Here is a 16,786-nt window from a genome sequence, read left to right as displayed (position 1 = left end):
AGGCTTTTCCTTAAAGTTTTGAAATAATTTTTAAAGTTGAACTTCACCTTTGAACAATCTTAACAACGTAAAATTTTTGAACTAAATAACTTGAATGATAACCAACGTAAGAATTTAAAATGTTTTATAAGAACCCACAATTTTGAAAGTAGGATTGAAATGGTAAGGAATTCAAATTTGAGGCGTTGCAGTATTTTGAATCTTAACGGTTACGAAGTGCATTGGCCGTATTATTGGGTTCTCTGGAAACGGTAATACTAATCAGCTGATGGATATAAATGTTTGATTTTCCGGACGACAAATTAAATTTTGAATTGGCTGCGAAATGACAGAAAAGAAGCGGTTTGTCTGCGTAAATTGTGGACACAGAGTAAAAGAACTGTTCAAGAAATACAGCAATACTATGAAAGCCACGCAATGCGTAAGAAAATAATAAAGAGAACTATCGTAAGATTTAGTTCAATTACTATTCCGCAGGACAAATGTCACCAAATCACGGATAAATACATTGAGTTCGAGGAGTTTATCATATTAATAGATGCACTACTGTTAGATTCGTGCGCCTTCCGGCACATCATTTACAATGGGGACTTTAAGGTGACTAGGTGAGAATATCCTTTTGGTGTAGTGCTCTAAAATGTATGCTATGTTATAGCTCTACTGGAAGGTTTCTCTGGTGGTGCTGCTCCTGGAATCCTTTGCACTTTGCCGCCAAAAATTGCCCGACCCTCCGAATTCCTCTTTACACGTCCATGAAAAGGGTTTTTACACATATACTCTTCAAAATATGGGTGGTATTTAACCTTGTTTTTTTAAGCAAAGAAAAAACTTTCCTTAATCAATTTCTCAATTTTATAGATTACATGTTCATGACTCTATTGCTGCTAATAATCACCGCCACTCTAAGTATTGATTGGATGCAAAAAATAGGGTTTCGAAGTTTTATTTTAATTATATTTAAAGTGGTGCTGATCTCCAACCTCTCCAAGTTCTTTCTTTTGCCCATTTTGGTATGGCGAAATAATACGACAGTTTTTGGACGGAATTTGCACCACCTCCTGGTCATGGGCCATCACCTCTGCTCTCTGGTCCTTGCATACGAGGCAGTCGGAGCCACTAAGAAGAACCTGCGGTGGTGGGCACTAACTTTGGTAGTTCTGGCTTTTGCCTTCAAGGAAACTGCGAGGCAGTTTGTCTCACTCGTTGTGGACGAGCATTTTACTTAAGTGAAAATTATGTAGGCCATGGTTTATAAAAGGCTGAAATTGGTTAAACAAGTTCCATTGTATATGTTGTTTAACAACGCAAACCTTTACTCGGAAATAAGTGACAAAGACCTACAATAAAAAAGCAAGCTAATTTTTTACTCAAATTTTATTGATTGCTTATGACCCAAGTTAATCAAAACATCGACATTTAAAAACATATATATAACTATTTTTATTGTGTCTGTTGGGTATCAATTACGTCAAATCGTGTTAAATACTAAATGTCGGAAACTGCATAGAACAAATCAAATGGCAATATTTAATAATTTGAAAACCAAGCAGGTCGTTCGCACTTTTGATAAATGAAAAGATCCAGAAGAGTCGCTAATATAGGCCGGAAATATTAATTCGCATCGCCATATACATTCATAAAAAAGAAATCTGAAAACGAATCGATTTCTTGTTATAGCATAGTAGATATGATGTAATGCCTCTCCTTTCGTATTAATGTACTTAAGTAATTAATGCTAATCGTAAGTCATGCTGCTCATACATCTTGTTGTAATGGCAGTTTGTAGCAACGACGACCCCGACGCGCAATCAGAGCGGGACGCATTCTGCTTTTATATCGAAGTCAGGACGCAGTATAACTATATCAGCATCCAAAATCCATCCTACGCACATCCATTTGCTACGGCTCGGGACCTTAAGTCATATTCCAGGAGGACGAAGACGAGCTAGAAGAGCAATCGTCGCTCTCAGTCGTGGCGCTGCTGCCGTTGGGCTTCGGTCCCCAAATCCTTACGGTGGCGTCATCGCTGGCGCTGGCCAGCAAGGACGGGTACACGGGGTTCCAGGACACGCAGTTCACCGTCTTGGTGTGCCCGGCCAACTTGGCCAGCGGCTCCTCGCGCTTGATGTGCCAAATGTAGACAACCTTGTCCTCGCTGCCGCTGGCCACGAAGCTTTCGTTAACGCCTCCGAAGCAGGAGTGGATGGCGAAGTTGCTCTGACGTATACCTTGAAAACGGCGAACAAGGCACTTGTCCTCGATGTCCCAGAGGTGAAGGCCTTGGTTTGAGACGTTCAGCAAGGCCAATCGGTCGGCGGAGTTGATGCTGAAGGTCATAATGGGATGTGGCTCCCTCAGAATATCAAAGTCTGAACGCGGGCTATCAAAGTTGTACCTGAAATTAAAAGAATATTCACTTTTAAATTGTGTGCTAGTTTTACCGTAAGAGAGTTTTTAATTTACATCGTAAAATAATAATGGGTTTGGTTTTAAAACACCAAAAGTCTTTTCATACCAAAAGGAACATTTGTAAAGCGTATATTGCCTTTAGTGGAAATAATCTGCTAATACGAAGACAGGTTTTTGAATTTTTGCATTTTTAAAACTTTAGATAATATATGAATAATAAGCTTTAAGTTTCCGCTCCCCAATTTTACCAAGTGCAACCACCTATTTTTAATTCTGCTTACCCTCTGATTCGGTAATGATTATCGGCCGCTAAGATCGTTTTGTTATCTGCCCGAAAGGCTATGCTGTTGACGCGCACTCCCTCCCAGGAGTCGACTATGGTGCCGTTAAGGTCGCATAGATATAGCTGACCCTTCTGGCCCCCGCAGACGAAGCGAGCGCCATCGCGGCTGAAGGCACCGCAGGCCAGGCTGTCCTCCAGAGACTGCGAGAACTTGACCACCAGCTTGCCGTCGTCTACGTTCCAGATGTAGAGCTCGTGGGAATCCTCGGTGCCCCCGACAAGGATGAGCTTGGAGTCGGGACTCCAGCTGACGAAGCTCACGCTGAGCTGAGCCTGACCGTCGAGAACGCGACGATGCTTGAGGGTCAGCTTGTACGGATCAACATCCCAGATAATCACAGTGGAGTCTTTGCTCCCCGTCGCCAATTTAAGGCCGTCGGGCGAGAACTTGCAGAACCACACCTCGTCGCAGTGGTCGGTGAGGATCTGAATAGTTTGCATGGGAAAGCCGTCCGTGGTGCAGCAGTGGTCGGTGAGCAGCGAGACTGTCTCCAGATTCGTCTCCCACGCCATGTCGTGGCAGGGGCAGTGCTGGCTCTGCAGCTCCACAGCCTGCTGCAGCAGGGTGCGCAGGCGCCGTGGTGACATCATCACCGACGGCGGCATAAATGTTTGTAGGCGCTCCATAACCAAGGCCCGCGACAGGATGCCCTTGCCCTCCCACTTGGCGCGCTGGTAAAGGTCTTGGTTGGTAGAACACATCATGTACGAGGACAGCTGGTGCACACGCGTTATGTTATGCTGCAGGGGAGTTAGCTCGCTGCGAAGGACGTGAAGGGCGTCCAAGGGATTCCCATCATCCAAATGCTCTAAATACTTTTGCTCCAGCAATATGAACTTCATTTCGGTGATCGTTGCCAATTTTCCATTGTCGATTAATGGCTCCAAGTCCTGCAATAGTCGCATTCGTTTAGTAGCTACTCAAAAATATATTTTTATACGAATAGTAAGGTGGTCTAAGTTTGAAAACACAGGTTCGGCTTTTGAAGTTAATATCCTACATCCGCACAGTAAAATTTGTATTACTCGAGCAATTCAAATCTAGACACACTCGAAAACTCATAGGATCATCAAAAAACAAAAAACTGAATACTTCTAAGAACCATACTAGTACGAAAGTGAAGCTAATTACCTTGAGGTCTGAATCTGCCTTTGACCAGTCACCCATTAGGACGTGCTCCCTAAACTTTGTAGCAGAAGGGTGCTCCAAATAGCATCCGGATTCCAGCATGAGCGTCTGGACCGACTTATCGAGCCCCACGTCGTGTAGATACTGCCCGATCAGCCGGATGATCTCCTGATTGGACTTGTCCAGCTGCACACCGCTATAGCTGGTGTTTTCCCGATTGTTTTCGCCGTCGACGATACGACTGCTGCTGCCATTGTTGACAATAAAGCCGTTGTGTTTGGAATCGTGTCCGTTCGTGGCGGCGCTGCTGCCCGAGGGATTATCATCGCCGATGCCGACGCTGTCCTCGCCACTGCCTCCCTCGCGGGCCACGTTCTCGGCACTGCCGCCGGAATTTAGCGTGGAACCCTCGAGAGGCCTAGAGCAGGAGCCGCTCGACGTGGAACTCGTGCTCTGCATAGTTGCCTCGAAGCCCTGTGTCCTGCTGCTAATATGATCCCGTGGTCTCTTGTTGCTGTCTATCGGTTTTTGGTGACCTGTGATGGAATTTGCCAATGCTTCCGTGGTGGAGACTGTTGAAGTGGAGGAGTTTAATTGGAGCTGTAACTGCTGAGCTGCTCGCGACGTGGATGCCGCATCTACTGATCCTGCGGCACTGGAAATGGAGAAGGCGGATGAGGACGCGGAGCCTGAGCCTCCTGAGCGACGACCCTTTTTGCGCGGCGGCTGGTCCTCAGACGAGGCACCAGTTGCAGCAGCCTTTTTGTTGTTTCTATCAATTTTGAGTCCTTTGCGAACGCGGCAGCAACAAGCAGGCTCTGCCTCCGGCTCAGCCTCTCCAGAACCCGATCCCGAGCAAGTGCCTCCAACCTGAACCGCTGCCTGATGGGCCTAGGCGGCCTGAGTCGCCGATTGCTCAAGGGGTGTTAGCGTGATTGGGGCTCCGTTTCTGGCAGTTGATAGCACTCGCTGATTGCAGTTCAATCTACGACCTGCAGGGAGGGTATAGCACATTATATTCCAGCTACATTGTAAAAATACAGTGTGTTATCTTTCTATTGAATGGAAACGGGACCCAAAGAACAACTAATGCCTCATTTGGGACTTTATATTTAACTTTGTTTCGCTGTTCGACCTTTAACCCTCTACTATGAAAAGTGCAGTTTGTAGTCAATCTTTTCAAAAGCGTAACTAAAAATATTACTACCCAAAATAAGAGAGCCACCCGCCAAGTCTCCTAGTCTCGTCAATACACAAAATCAATCAATACCAAAATCAAGGGTATTTTCATTCGGCTCTTTTCTGTTCTACACATTACATTTGTATGTACATGTGTATGTGCAATGTACATGCATTTTACTTACGTATGTACATCCCTGATGGCTGCACAATCGTGGACAAAAATATTGGTATGGCTATATATATTAGTAAAACCGAGGGAAATAGAAAAGTTCAATTATGTTATCTCAAAATTATAGTTTTATACTATATAAAATTATAGTCTTGACATGTATTAGAATTAGGATAACATTTTTTTTAAAGGTTACTTCTTTTTTAGATCAATTACCTCTATAATTTTCAATGCTCTGTCGGAGAAAACTGGTTCACCCACACCACCATCAAAAGTGCACCCCCATATCATAGACTTCAAACAATGGGGTTTGTTGTGGAATAGAACGCAATTGTAACGTTGCCTTCATTAAATCGAATAGTGCTAAAAACATTAATCCCGTAAAATAACTGGACATAGATAATTATCAGGAATCATAAAAGTTCGACCTCAACAATGAGTAACCTTATTTTAAATTTAACAAATTTTACTACGTCATAACAGATAGCACCTAAAGTTTGACGACAAGCGTATTTTGGGGCACTTGAGAAAATTTTGAAGAATCTGATTTGGACAATACTTCCGTCCCCGACTGTCCTAGCTCGTATTAATCAACTTTGCTTTGTTTTCGGTACAAAGGAATGGCCAAATACATCTATTTACATACACGCACACACTGTTTTCATCACTTTCTTTTCAAAATGTCTAGACACCACGGCAAGCCTTGGATCCTCAGTATCTGTGTAGATTATGTCTAAGCACAATGTCTAATCCGTGCATTCACTCAGCTGGCCAGGATCGCTAACACACTGCAATAATACACTTTCCACTGCATTTCTCTTTTGGCCTTCCAGGTGCATCGTAACAATGGTGTGGGTATAAGTATACAAACATACACGCTCCCACAGATGCAACCCTTCCCATTGTTTATGCTCCCAAACAGCCTTCCAGTGGGCTCATCCCGAGGATGGGTTATCCCGATTAGTTGGACACACACCGTAAAACCATTTCCTAATTGACGGACTTGCTATTAAAAACAAAGGCGAACTGACACAATATACATACAAATCTGATGATGAAACGCATTTATATATATGCTGCACTTAGTGGGACCCTTTAAAAATACCGAATCACTTCGTTTGTCCACGAATGCCAAAAATACCAGGCTCTTCACTTTGAGTGACCGTATGATGAGATACTTTTTAAATTTAAATATACAACATTTTTCGAATGGAAGTTTTTATATCACTCGTTATTTGTAAAGAAACCTTTTTGCACTTGTCTATTTTAATTATTTAATAACATTTTTAATAAGCTTGCTGCAAAGCTTTGGTTGATTTTACAATAATAATAAATTTAAGTTGTTCTTTTCAAACTGGTTTATTAAAACCTCACTTCATAAAGCTAAAATAAAAATAGAAAGTCAGGGATAAAACATAACTGTTGAGCATATTTCTGTCAAAAGAAATCCCATTTAATTTCTATTAAAGAAATAACCTTTATTGTTCCCATAAAATAATTAAATAATATTTTTTGAACTCAGTAGGGCTTGTTTAATAACATCTTAATCTAAAGAACCTAGCTTAGAATCTCTAGGCGTTAAAGTGGCATATAAATGGGAAAACTGGAAAAAATAGGATGAATTTCCCACTTGGTCATTGATTTCCTAAATTGGAAATATTATATATATTATATCCACCCTACAAAATCTATTTAAGTCCCAAAACGAAGAAGTTTATTTCGCCTGAAGAGAAATGTATATGAACGTTTACGCAGCTATCAATTGATATAAAATACACGTCGTATGTTTAACTTTTATTTGTAGGATTTTATGTACCAATAATGAATTTAGTCAGTTTGATTTGCATTTGGAGATTGTAATTTTGTTTGATCGTGTGTAATGTTAGAAATGTTTAACTTATTTACATAATTTAATGTGAATTGATTTCAGTCTCACGCACATCATGGTATGTAAATCTGATGCTGTGTGCTGTCTAACATCATATTAAAATATAAACTTATCAAATGCCTGCGCTTGGGTAAATTAGTACATATTTACTTGATAAATTCATTTATAATTTACACTTTTCTTACATACTTAACAATAAACTAAACTAGTCAATACACTATAAGTAGTCTATTATTATTTAACAATTTGTTTATAATTAAAATGCTAATCTTTAACTGATTCGCTATTTATTATTATTTCGTAGTTTTGAAACATGGTCACCTACAAATCGCCTTTGATGTTGCGAATACGTACTGAGTTAATAGTTTACACTTTCGTTACGCGAATATTATATTTATTCCCGATCATGCACGATGTCTTCAGATTGCCAATTTATTCCAAAATTAAAAACACTAATAGCAATTAAATTGAATAATAGTATATGTATAAAATCATCTTTTAAATATGTATCTTTGCGAATATATAACACTTCGTTTATACAGCGATTGATTCAATTTGCCCAACGTATAAAGCATTTTATAAATGTAGCCAAGACTTTATTGAAGCTGTCTTAAGCTCGACAGGGCTAGAGCAAGTCTAAGTCAACCTATTCTGGCCCTGTCTAGGGATAACAGAATCCCTTTAAAGGTTACGTTACTGCTAGTTACGGCTAATTACTAGTGCCACCAGGAACACTCCTCGCCCTCACGCTGCTTGTAGTTCTCCTTCACATTAAGTAGCGAAGCAAAAAGCAAATGCTAAGCATCCCCCACCATGGTAGCTCCATGCTGTTGGTATTTGGTCGAGGCTATCACCGTAGGAGGAAGCGACTCCTGTTGCTCCCGCATCTGCCGACGGCGCTTCTTACTCCAAAGCTCATGGCAGTCCTGCCACGTGGGCAATTGTGGCGTTGGCATTCTGTAAAAATATAACGTTATTTGGATGCTTGAAATGAATATAGAGTAAAGGTTGTGTACTTACTCGTCGGGGTTGATTTTTTTTAGCCACGGCGACCGAAGCGCATCTTCAGCTGTGATGCGCTTGTCCGGATCTAAATCGAGCATTTTGTCCAGCAGATCAAGTGCGGGTGCTGGCATGAACTCAAAGTCTTCCCGTAGACGGCGGCGATGCGTCTTCTTTTGTTTGAGAGTGTGGAACAGAGGCAGCTTAATTACATTCGGCCACACAGCAGGAACCGGGGATCCACAAATCTTCGATATCGTTTCAAGCTGCGCCATTTCCGCATTAGCCTGGAACAGTGGCCGCTTCACAAAGAGTTCTCCGAGGATGCACCCGCAGGACCACACGTCTATCGACGGACCGTAACGCTCCTCGCCCAGCAAAAGTTCAGGAGGACGATACCATAAGGTAATTACTTTGTTCGTGTAGGGTCGTTCCCGATCATCCGCATTGTATAGTCGTGCCAGCCCAAAGTCTGCCAGTTTCACTTTACCTCTGCAAATAGTAAATCAATATTGTTAATACTGCGAATAGAGATAATTCGTAAATTAAAATAGATGCTTGGGCATTGGTATAAACTATAAAGATAAAAAAAATATATAAAAAAAAATTCATTTTTTAACTCAATCAGGAAAAGAACATTACATTTCAACTTGTGTAAAACTATTTTTAGTGCACCCAAATGCTATAACTTCCCACCTGTTGTTCATTAAAATGTTCGAACACTTGATGTCTCGATGCAGAAAATTCTTTTTATGGCAGTAGTTTAGACCGTCCAAGAGCTGCTTCATAATGCTTGCGTTGTTTTCCTCATTGAAGTCGACCATGCCAGACTCCAGCAGACCCATCAAGTCGTGATCCATGTACTCAAACACCAAGTAGAAGGATCCCTTGTCTTTGCGGAACTCTACAGCATCCTGCTTGTCCGTTACAATTTCATGCAGGTTGACTATATTGCGATGGTTTAGTTGTCTCAGTATTTTGATTTCACGAACAGCCGTAATGGGAAAGCCCTCCTTCTCATGCTCCAGCCGAACCTTTTTTAGAGCTACCATGTCATTGGTATGATGATCCCGCGCCTTGTAGACCTGCAAGGCAAATGACAAGAAATTAGCTGTTTTTCAAATGAACCACCAAATGTCCTTTCTGTACCTGTCCGTAAGTTCCTTCTCCTATTTGCGCAATCATTTCGAAAACATCTACACATCGCTCACCCCAGTCGCGTACGTTGTTTCGCGAATCTCGACGGTTGAGTATCACTGGGCGCCGACGGGTTGTTCCTGGCCCACCACCTTGGCCATGCACAATGCCAACAGCGGGTGCATCAAAGTCTTCAGGGCTGTCGATAACATCATCCTCGCCACTAAGCTCTTCGCTTCCAGGAATTACTGGCGGCATAGGAAGATTAAGCACGCTCTTGTTGGCGCTGACGCTTGTATTAACGTTCTTTTCGTCCGACTCTTTTTTTTTCCCCGGCGAGGGAGACCTTGCACTGGCCAAGTCGAGGACATTCATCCCAGGCGGTAGCGGCAAAGAAGTCAAACTCTTGGGTTTTATGTTGTTCTTATTGGCTGAGAACGGAGCCACCAACAAAGGTTGCTTCAACGGCGTGGAACTGTCCGGAACATCGACGTTTGAACCCGGATTCGAAACCACAGTATCGTTCTGCTTGTTTGGCATGGGAATGTTGTTAAGGTCAAGATCCGGTTTGCTACCCAGGACTTCAAGCCCATTGGAAGTAATTGAAGCCGCAGCGGGTGTCCCACTTCCAGGGCCAGATCGGCCATCACCCGTGTTGGGTGTATTGCCATCCACGGAGGAACTGTTGTCGTTAATAGTCAGTGCACCGTTGCTGTTGCTATTGCTGTTCTCCTCTTGCCGCTCGATGATTTCCTTCAGCGCCTTCTGTCTTTTGTGACGATCTTTCACCAGCTCGGCAAATAGGCTAGTCTCGCTGATCTTTTTTATGTACTCTTCACGCTTGTGCTTTAGATCTCTTGACGTTGGCGATCGGCTGCGAGAGGCTGAACTCTCGCTGCTGGCCGAACTTGGCGACCGGCGACGGCTGCCTCCTCTGGTCCTCTGGCGCATCCTTGGCGAACGGCGATGATGATAATGATGCGAACCGGAAGCTCCGACTGGCGATGGGGGTGAGGCCTCCATGTACCGCGAACTTGTTCTGGGCGACCTCGAGTAGCGATCTCCAGAGGTACCAGTTCCCGAAGCGCGTTTTGAGGACCTCGTCGGCGAGCTAACCGTCGTCCCGTACTTGTGTTTGTGACTGCCACCATGGCGAAACGCGTTCGAACCACTTGACAGGCCACCGATGGGAGATTGCCGACTTCGTGAGTGCTGCACACTGGGGCTCCTGGTTAAAGTTTGAAAAAATGGGTTGTTAGATATGTAAATACGTAGACACAATTTCAGTCAAATGTTTAGCTCAAATTTCCATTTCACAAGCCAATATGCACATACATGAAGTTATTTTAAGAGTGTTTAAGATAGAAAAATATTTTCTAATTCAACCTATTTGATATGAAGCGAAGTCAGTAAGTAATTAGAGCTATAATTCACATAAAATATATGAACAACTTTACCTTGAGGACCGCCTAGAATATCGATCTCTGCTGTATCGTTCGTACTTTCCAGATTGGTGTCTACTGTGCTCAAAGTTTCCGAGGCCTACTTCCCTACCATCGCTAAACTTCCGGCGCTTGTGGGGCGGTGTGCTTGGCTGATGGTTGTAGCGGTCCATTTCTGCAAAAATTTTGCATTGTAAGTAAACAACATTTGTCTAAACTAGTGAAACTTACCCGGCGACAGTCGTTTCACCTTCCTGGCATCGTGACTGCTCGAGCCAGCACTGGAGTAACGTCCCTGATAGCCGTGATCGTGGCTAGAGCGGTGATGAGCACTTACCTCCTCTTTGTGGGGACTATTTACATAGCGGGAGCTGCGTGAATCGCGGACCACTGACCCACTGCCCACCCCTCCTCCGACACCAGTGGAGGTGTAGTGAGAGGGCGGTGGAGTACGCGGGGAGTTTCCAAACCTCGGCCCGTTGCCACTGGAGCGGGAGGACGGAGGAGGAGAACGAAGTCGACTGCTGCTCGACTGCTTGTTCGTAACTGTGACCTGCAGGTTGCTGCCTAGTGCAGAGTTGGCCGTCTCCACGGACGACTCCCCGTAGTAGGTGCTATTGGTATTGGGCCGACGCGCCGGCGGTGGAGTGGCTGGCGAACTGCTCTCCTTGAGGTTGTGTGGGGTGAAGGAGGACGGCGCTGCGCTAACCGTCCGTTCGTGGCTCTTGCTAGGAGCCGTCGGCGGAGTATAGCGCCGGTCCAATAAGGCATTGATGTCATTGTCCGACATCGAATCGATGCTGGAATACGATTTGGCCCGCTTCTTTTTGCGCTTCTTGGACTTTTTCTTGGACTTGTGTTTGTGTTTTTCCTTTTTCTGCTTTTTGCGCTTTTGCCGCTTCATTTCCGCCTCTAGCTCATCGGTGTCGATAGAATCGCTGGACATGTAAATTTCTCTTCCCCACATCTCGTCCTTCGAGGTGTTGGATGCCTGCGAAGGTTCCTTCCGCGGATTGGTGGCCTCGCTGCTCGACGTTTGTCTTGATCCGGCCGCACCTGGATCATTTGAGTCTTCTGCCCTTCTACTTCTGCAAAGAGGGTTTGTAGTGACCTTCACTTTCAGATCAATTCTCCTTCCCTTACCTGTAGTTATCATAACCTTCCTTATCGGGTTTGGCACCAAGACGACCTTTTGAGAACTGATTATCCGCAGCTGGCTTTGGTTTTTTGATGTTTCCGGCTCCCTTGCCAGCGTCCGCGTCCAAGTCGCCTGCCTCCTGGTCTGAGAAGTCCTCTGAGCTAACGTCCGAGTACTCCACAAGTGCGGTGGCCGCCGCGGAGGATGCATGCATCGTAGCGTCTCAACGGTCGGATTTTGAGAACTCGCAGACCGCAGACACCACGCTCAGTTCTCTACGGATCGTGCTGGGTCTTCGCTGTCCGCTTACTTCTGCTACAAGTGGCACTTCGGCGTTCAAGTTTTTTTTTTTTTAAATTTTGGTGAGATTTTCCTCGGAAGCAGCTTCAATTTTATTTACATCGCTGCCTACCAGCACAAGCACATATTCGTGTGACGTTTTCTTTACATGATTATCCGGGATATGTCCTAGTTTAAGACGCCGAAGTTGCGCAGACAATCAAAAACGTTCGGCACTTTGCGGCACAGCTTTGGAAAGTCAATCTAGTGTTCGGGTTCCACTAAAATTAACATAAAAAAAATTTATAACTTGTCATTTTAAGGTTATAATGAAGTGGCAAGTGTGACCGAAATTGGTATAGGGCATTTTCGCCATCAGCGGAAGAACGCGTGTTGCTGTCATTTAACCAATCTATGGCGCTGGGCACACTGCTTACAAAAAACCAACAACCATTTTTTAATTAGGTTTGTTCATTAAAACTTATGGAAAATTTGTGCCTTTAAAAATTTATTAAATATAATTTGATAATTTTTATATATAATTTTTTTTTATTGGCATTAGACTACTTGCTTTTGTTTGTTTGAACTAACCTGTAGAATTTGACTAGGGCGACAGCTAAGGTTCCAGAAAGGGCCGTAAAAACTGATGGATGATCGGAGATATAAAACAAAGTTTAAGATACTTAAATAATTTTTAAAAATTACGTTAAGGATTTTCAAAAACACTTTCCAGCACTATTTTCGCACTGTTGCTTGTCATTGACGGTAGTGTGAGAGTCCAAGGTTGTCTGCGTGCCTTCATGTATGAGACAAACACCAACCAATATACATATGTACATACATGAGTATTAATGTAAGTATGTGGGTCACTTTATTTTCTTTTCTGCGGACTTACCAGTTTTTGGGAGTAAATTATGCAAACACCACTTGTTAAAAACTTTGTTGCCGGCGAAATTGGCGGCTTACACGGTTCTTTATTTCGGCTCTCGGCGCACGCACTCGCTGGAGTCCTTAAATTATTAAATAACACAGCTATCGAAGTCTAGTATTCCGACGTTGTTTATGATTTCGAATTACATTCATTACGCGAATATTGCCTCAGCTTATTATGGGATCGGTTCATATATAAGAGTTTGTTCAAATGCAAGTTACATGTCTCATTAGGCATTGTTTCGGTAGTAAAACCATAAGAATAATTTTGCCATGATTCTCTGCATTTGCAATGGCTGGCAATATTCTCGGCGATTAATCACCAGGGATGCATTATCTGTCAAGGCGGTGGGAACGCGCTGTGATTAAAAGGTGCATTTAAGTATAGTGCTAGTAGAATATTTATCATTACACAACTGTCTTTAAAGTAATTTAAATAAGTAATCCCTTCAGTTCAAATAAAGATAAAAATATATATTGTGTAATATACATTTCTCATAAGCTTACTTAGCCATTTTGTAGCCATTATCGATAGTTAGACTTTTACTTACATTATAAGCACAACTAACGTTTATAAAATATATATAAAAGTCATTTTAAATGATAAAATATCATAAATTGTACAATGTAGTTAACTCATATAATTAATTGAATTGTAATAAGCAATTTGTACCTATATCGGTCGATAGTGTAGCCCTCGTTAGTGCTGGTAACCGATCTTCTCTGATGCAGCATTAAAATTTTCCAACACTAACGGTGGCGTTTAAATTTTGTTTCGCTTGTTTGTTTACATGGCTTTAGTTTTTGATAAATAACAACAGATCATAGCAAGTGGCTCATTAAGTCTACATAAAAAAGGCTAGCTATGTTATCCAATCGGGCTTTTGGAGAAACTATTGAGGTGGGTGTTCTGGAATGCAGTAGTCTAATAAAGATATCAAGCGCAGTTTGTCTTTGCAGGACTATGAAGTACAGCACTTGCTGGGCAAAGGTGGTTTTGCGATTGTATACAAGGCGCGATGCCTGCACACTCACCAGGATGTGGCCATAAAGATGGTAAGTTCTTCTGTATTATTGGTTAAACATATTATTTACGAATTTGCTTTCAGATCGATAAAAAACTGATTCAGGGCACTGGACTCACTAACCGCGTTCGCCAGGAAGTGGAAATCCACTCCCGCTTGAAACATCCCTCCGTGCTTCAGCTGTACACTTTTTTCCAAGACGCCAACTATGTGTATTTGGTGCTCGAGCTGGCCCATAATGGGGAGCTTCATCGCTATATGAACCACATTGCCAGACCCTTCACAGAGACGGAAGCTGCTTCCATCCTGAAACAGGTGGTGGCGGGACTTTTGTACCTGCACTCCCACAACATCATGCACCGCGACATTTCGCTATCCAACCTCCTGCTTAGCAAGGAAATGCACGTTAAGATCGCCGATTTCGGACTGGCCACCCAATTAAAGCGACCTGATGAGCGCCATATGACCATGTGTGGAACCCCCAACTATATTTCGCCTGAGGTGGTGTCACGCTCGTCTCACGGACTGCCCGCGGACGTCTGGAGCGTTGGATGCATGTTGTACACCCTGCTGGTGGGACGCCCGCCCTTCGAAACCGATGCAGTGCAGTCAACCCTTAACAAAGTTGTGATGTCCGAGTATATAATGCCGGCTCACTTGTCATATGAGGCGCAGGACTTGATAAACAAGTTATTAAAGAAACTCCCGCATGAGCGGATTACCTTGGAGGCGGTTCTTTGTCATCCTTTTATGTTAAAATGCTCAAATGGTGGACACTCGACGCCGGGAGCGTTGAATATGTTCAGCCAAAGTATGGAAAGCGGCGATAGTGGAATTATAACATTTGCTAGCAGTAATTATGCGGGAATTTATATTTGTCTGTGGTATCTTACTCTATTTATCTATTTTAGGTGAGTCCCGGAATTCCCAGCAAATTCGTTCTGTGGAAAACTCAGGACCACAACAAATGCTTCCCCAAATTCAGGAGGAATTCAAGCATCATAAATTGACTTATGAGCAGCCAGGTTTATTTCGGCAAACTTCAACTGGCTTGGCAGAGCCAAATTGGCTAGGAGCTGCTAAGGCTTCAGCGTTCCGCATGGAAATTGGCATGGTACCCACTTCTAAACCGGCACCTGTTAAGGAAGATCGTATTTCGGTGCCACCATTGAACACTAAAAGACTGCTTTCGACACGTTATAAGACGAAGAATGCTATAATGAGTATTTTGCGCAATGGGGAGGTAGTTCTCGAGTTTCTTAGGTTTCGGCCAACGTATAATGAAGATCGCATTATGGATATTTGTCGCATATCGGATGACGGACAGCGAATCATAATTTATCAGCCAGATCCTGGGCGGTAAGTAAAGTGCGACATAGAAATCAAAGACGGCTTAGTACTTTCTTACATTTCAGTGGCTTACCAGTAAGAGAGCAGCCACCAGATCTTCAAATACCAAGCGGAGATTGCGTATATAACTACGAGAATTTGCCCAACAAGCACTGGAAAAAATATTTATATGGAGCTCGATTTGTAGGGCTGGTAAAAAGCAAAACTCCTAAAGTCACATACTTCAGTACTCTCGGGAAATGCCAATTGATGGAGACAATGACAGACTTTGAAATCCGCTTCTACTCAGGGGCTAAGCTACTAAAGACACCGTCCGAGGGGCTAAAGGTCTACGATCGAAATGGAATGTTTCTCTCAGATCATACCTGTTCGGAGTCACGATCCCTAATAGAGCATGGAATCGAGTGTTTCAACCACTGTATTAACATCAGTAATGCCTTGGAAGTTGCCCAGACGAAAGACAATTCGTGTTTTCCAGTCACAATTGGACGAAGACCCGTAACAGATGTACAGCCAGCTCAAAGATTAGATGGTCTACGGGATACCACCAACATTGCGTTTTCCACACCAAAATCGAATCAGGTATTTATACAAATATATTTAATAATGTGCAGACTGTGACATGCATTTATCATACAGGGCTCAATAAACTTTTCCGTAAGCACAATTTCCTCGACTCGAAACACTACAGACTTTGGAAGCAACTGCTCCAGGTCAAACATGCTAGCTGCCCATCAAAATATTCCCATCAAACGCATAAACATTCCTGATGTTGGAATAGCTACTGAGGTAATGCAAAATGTACCTTTATTTTTCACATGGTTTCTGATCTTCATTTCGCAATTCTAGCTCTCCCATGGAGTTGTCCAAGTTCAATTTTATGATGGATCCGTGGTCTCTGTTATTCCGAGCATGCAAGGTGGTGGCATAACTTATACCCAACCCAACGGAACTTCAACTCACTTCGGCAAAGACGACGACTTGCCATTTCCGGTCAGAGATAGAGTCGGTCAGATACCAAACATTCAGATAAAGTTGAAGACAGCTCCATTGCTGGAAAGCGGCAGGAAAATTGACTACAATAATGCAGTGACTCCCAAAACAACAACGCCTTGTTATAATCGCATGCTTTTATAATTGAATCAAAACTATCTTCCTAACTAGTTTTTAAGTTTGAGCAAATGTACTTGTATTGTAAATTAAAGGTAAATTTATTTTGTACGTTTTCCCTGTGCTTATCAAAATGATTAACCGAAAACTATTCAATATAATTATGATTTTCTTTAAAAGTTTTATGAATTTTTGAATTTTATGAATAATTGTCCCTTAACAAAAAAAATTAACGAAAAGGGGTCTAAGCTGA

General features: G+C 42.8%; 4 protein-coding genes across 8 annotated transcripts; 2 read left to right on the top strand and 2 right to left on the bottom strand.

The window, feature by feature from the left end:
• Window positions 1–270: 270 nt before the first annotated feature.
• On the top strand, window positions 271–1,372 carry LOC122616985 (protein ARV 2). 4 transcript variants are annotated; one of them, XM_043792607.1, is made up of 5 exons: window positions 271–421; window positions 478–597; window positions 656–794; window positions 859–906; window positions 964–1,372. In XM_043792607.1, exons 1-5 carry the CDS (start codon window positions 326–328, stop codon window positions 1,224–1,226), a joined length of 666 nt encoding a protein of 221 aa, XP_043648542.1. In that variant the 5' UTR covers window positions 271–325; the 3' UTR covers window positions 1,227–1,372. The 4 variants fall into 4 exon arrangements, with proteins under 4 accessions (XP_043648542.1, XP_043648544.1, XP_043648540.1 ...); XM_043792609.1 differs by having other exon boundaries at window positions 478–605; window positions 668–794; window positions 964–1,044; XM_043792605.1 differs by having other exon boundaries at window positions 859–1,372.
• A 35-nt stretch (window positions 1,373–1,407) lies between these two features.
• On the bottom strand, window positions 1,408–4,343 carry LOC122616984 (WD repeat-containing protein 26 homolog). The gene is made up of 3 exons (XM_043792604.1): window positions 3,885–4,343; window positions 2,691–3,643; window positions 1,408–2,395 (listed from the first exon to the last, which is right to left on the bottom strand). Exons 1-3 carry the CDS (start codon window positions 4,338–4,340, stop codon window positions 1,915–1,917), a joined length of 1,890 nt encoding a protein of 629 aa, XP_043648539.1. The 5' UTR covers window positions 4,341–4,343; the 3' UTR covers window positions 1,408–1,914.
• Window positions 4,344–7,246: 2,903 nt separating this feature from the next.
• LOC122618387 (cyclin-dependent kinase 12) lies at window positions 7,247–13,155 on the bottom strand. 2 transcript variants are annotated; one of them, XM_043794793.1, is made up of 9 exons: window positions 13,014–13,155; window positions 12,710–12,761; window positions 11,845–12,399; window positions 10,933–11,789; window positions 10,717–10,876; window positions 9,272–10,487; window positions 8,819–9,207; window positions 8,141–8,614; window positions 7,247–8,077 (listed from the first exon to the last, which is right to left on the bottom strand). In XM_043794793.1, the coding sequence occupies exons 3-9, from the start codon at window positions 12,051–12,053 to the stop codon at window positions 7,918–7,920; spliced, it is 3,465 nt and encodes a 1,154-aa protein (XP_043650728.1). In that variant the 5' UTR covers window positions 12,054–12,399; window positions 12,710–12,761; window positions 13,014–13,155; the 3' UTR covers window positions 7,247–7,917. The 2 variants fall into 2 exon arrangements, with proteins under 2 accessions (XP_043650728.1, XP_043650729.1); XM_043794794.1 differs by lacking the exon at window positions 12,710–12,761 and having other exon boundaries at window positions 13,014–13,151.
• Window positions 13,156–13,291: 136 nt separating this feature from the next.
• Window positions 13,292–16,644, top strand: LOC122618388 (serine/threonine-protein kinase PLK4). The gene is made up of 8 exons (XM_043794795.1): window positions 13,292–13,420; window positions 13,850–13,949; window positions 14,009–14,104; window positions 14,158–14,926; window positions 14,985–15,432; window positions 15,489–16,005; window positions 16,063–16,212; window positions 16,273–16,644. The coding sequence occupies exons 2-8, from the start codon at window positions 13,914–13,916 to the stop codon at window positions 16,558–16,560; spliced, it is 2,304 nt and encodes a 767-aa protein (XP_043650730.1). The 5' UTR covers window positions 13,292–13,420; window positions 13,850–13,913; the 3' UTR covers window positions 16,561–16,644.
• The last annotated feature ends 142 nt before the right edge of the window (window positions 16,645–16,786 follow it).

This window comes from Drosophila teissieri, chromosome 3L, assembly GCF_016746235.2.
Source record: "Drosophila teissieri strain GT53w chromosome 3L, Prin_Dtei_1.1, whole genome shotgun sequence".
Taxonomy (NCBI): domain Eukaryota; kingdom Metazoa; phylum Arthropoda; class Insecta; order Diptera; family Drosophilidae; genus Drosophila; species Drosophila teissieri.
Note: the sequence above shows the minus strand (reverse complement) of the source record. Positions and strands in the feature narration are given on the sequence as shown.

Coding starts and splice junctions, on each gene's coding strand:
- LOC122616985 (XM_043792605.1), top strand. CDS start 326: ATGACAGAAAAGAAGCGGTTTGTCTGCGTAAATTGTGGACACAGAGTA. Junction 422..477: donor CTATGAAAGCCACGCAATGC/GTAAGAAAATAA, acceptor ACTATTCCGCAG/GACAAATGTCACCAAATCAC. Junction 795..858: donor TACTCTTCAAAATATGGGTG/GTATTTAACCTT, acceptor TCAATTTTATAG/ATTACATGTTCATGACTCTA.
- LOC122616984 (XM_043792604.1), bottom strand. CDS start 4,340: ATGCAGAGCACGAGTTCCACGTCGAGCGGCTCCTGCTCTAGGCCTCTC. Junction 3,644..3,884: donor AGGCAGATTCAGACCTCAAG/GTAATTAGCTTC, acceptor CGACTATTGCAG/GACTTGGAGCCATTAATCGA. Junction 2,396..2,690: donor AATCATTACCGAATCAGAGG/GTAAGCAGAATT, acceptor TTTTAATTTCAG/GTACAACTTTGATAGCCCGC.
- LOC122618387 (XM_043794793.1), bottom strand. CDS start 12,053: ATGCATGCATCCTCCGCGGCGGCCACCGCACTTGTGGAGTACTCGGAC. Junction 11,790..11,844: donor GAAGGTTATGATAACTACAG/GTAAGGGAAGGA, acceptor CCCTCTTTGCAG/AAGTAGAAGGGCAGAAGACT. Junction 10,488..10,716: donor TATTCTAGGCGGTCCTCAAG/GTAAAGTTGTTC, acceptor AACTTTAACCAG/GAGCCCCAGTGTGCAGCACT.
- LOC122618388 (XM_043794795.1), top strand. CDS start 13,914: ATGTTATCCAATCGGGCTTTTGGAGAAACTATTGAG. Junction 14,927..14,984: donor AATTATAACATTTGCTAGCA/GTAATTATGCGG, acceptor TATCTATTTTAG/GTGAGTCCCGGAATTCCCAG. Junction 16,006..16,062: donor CCACACCAAAATCGAATCAG/GTATTTATACAA, acceptor TTTATCATACAG/GGCTCAATAAACTTTTCCGT.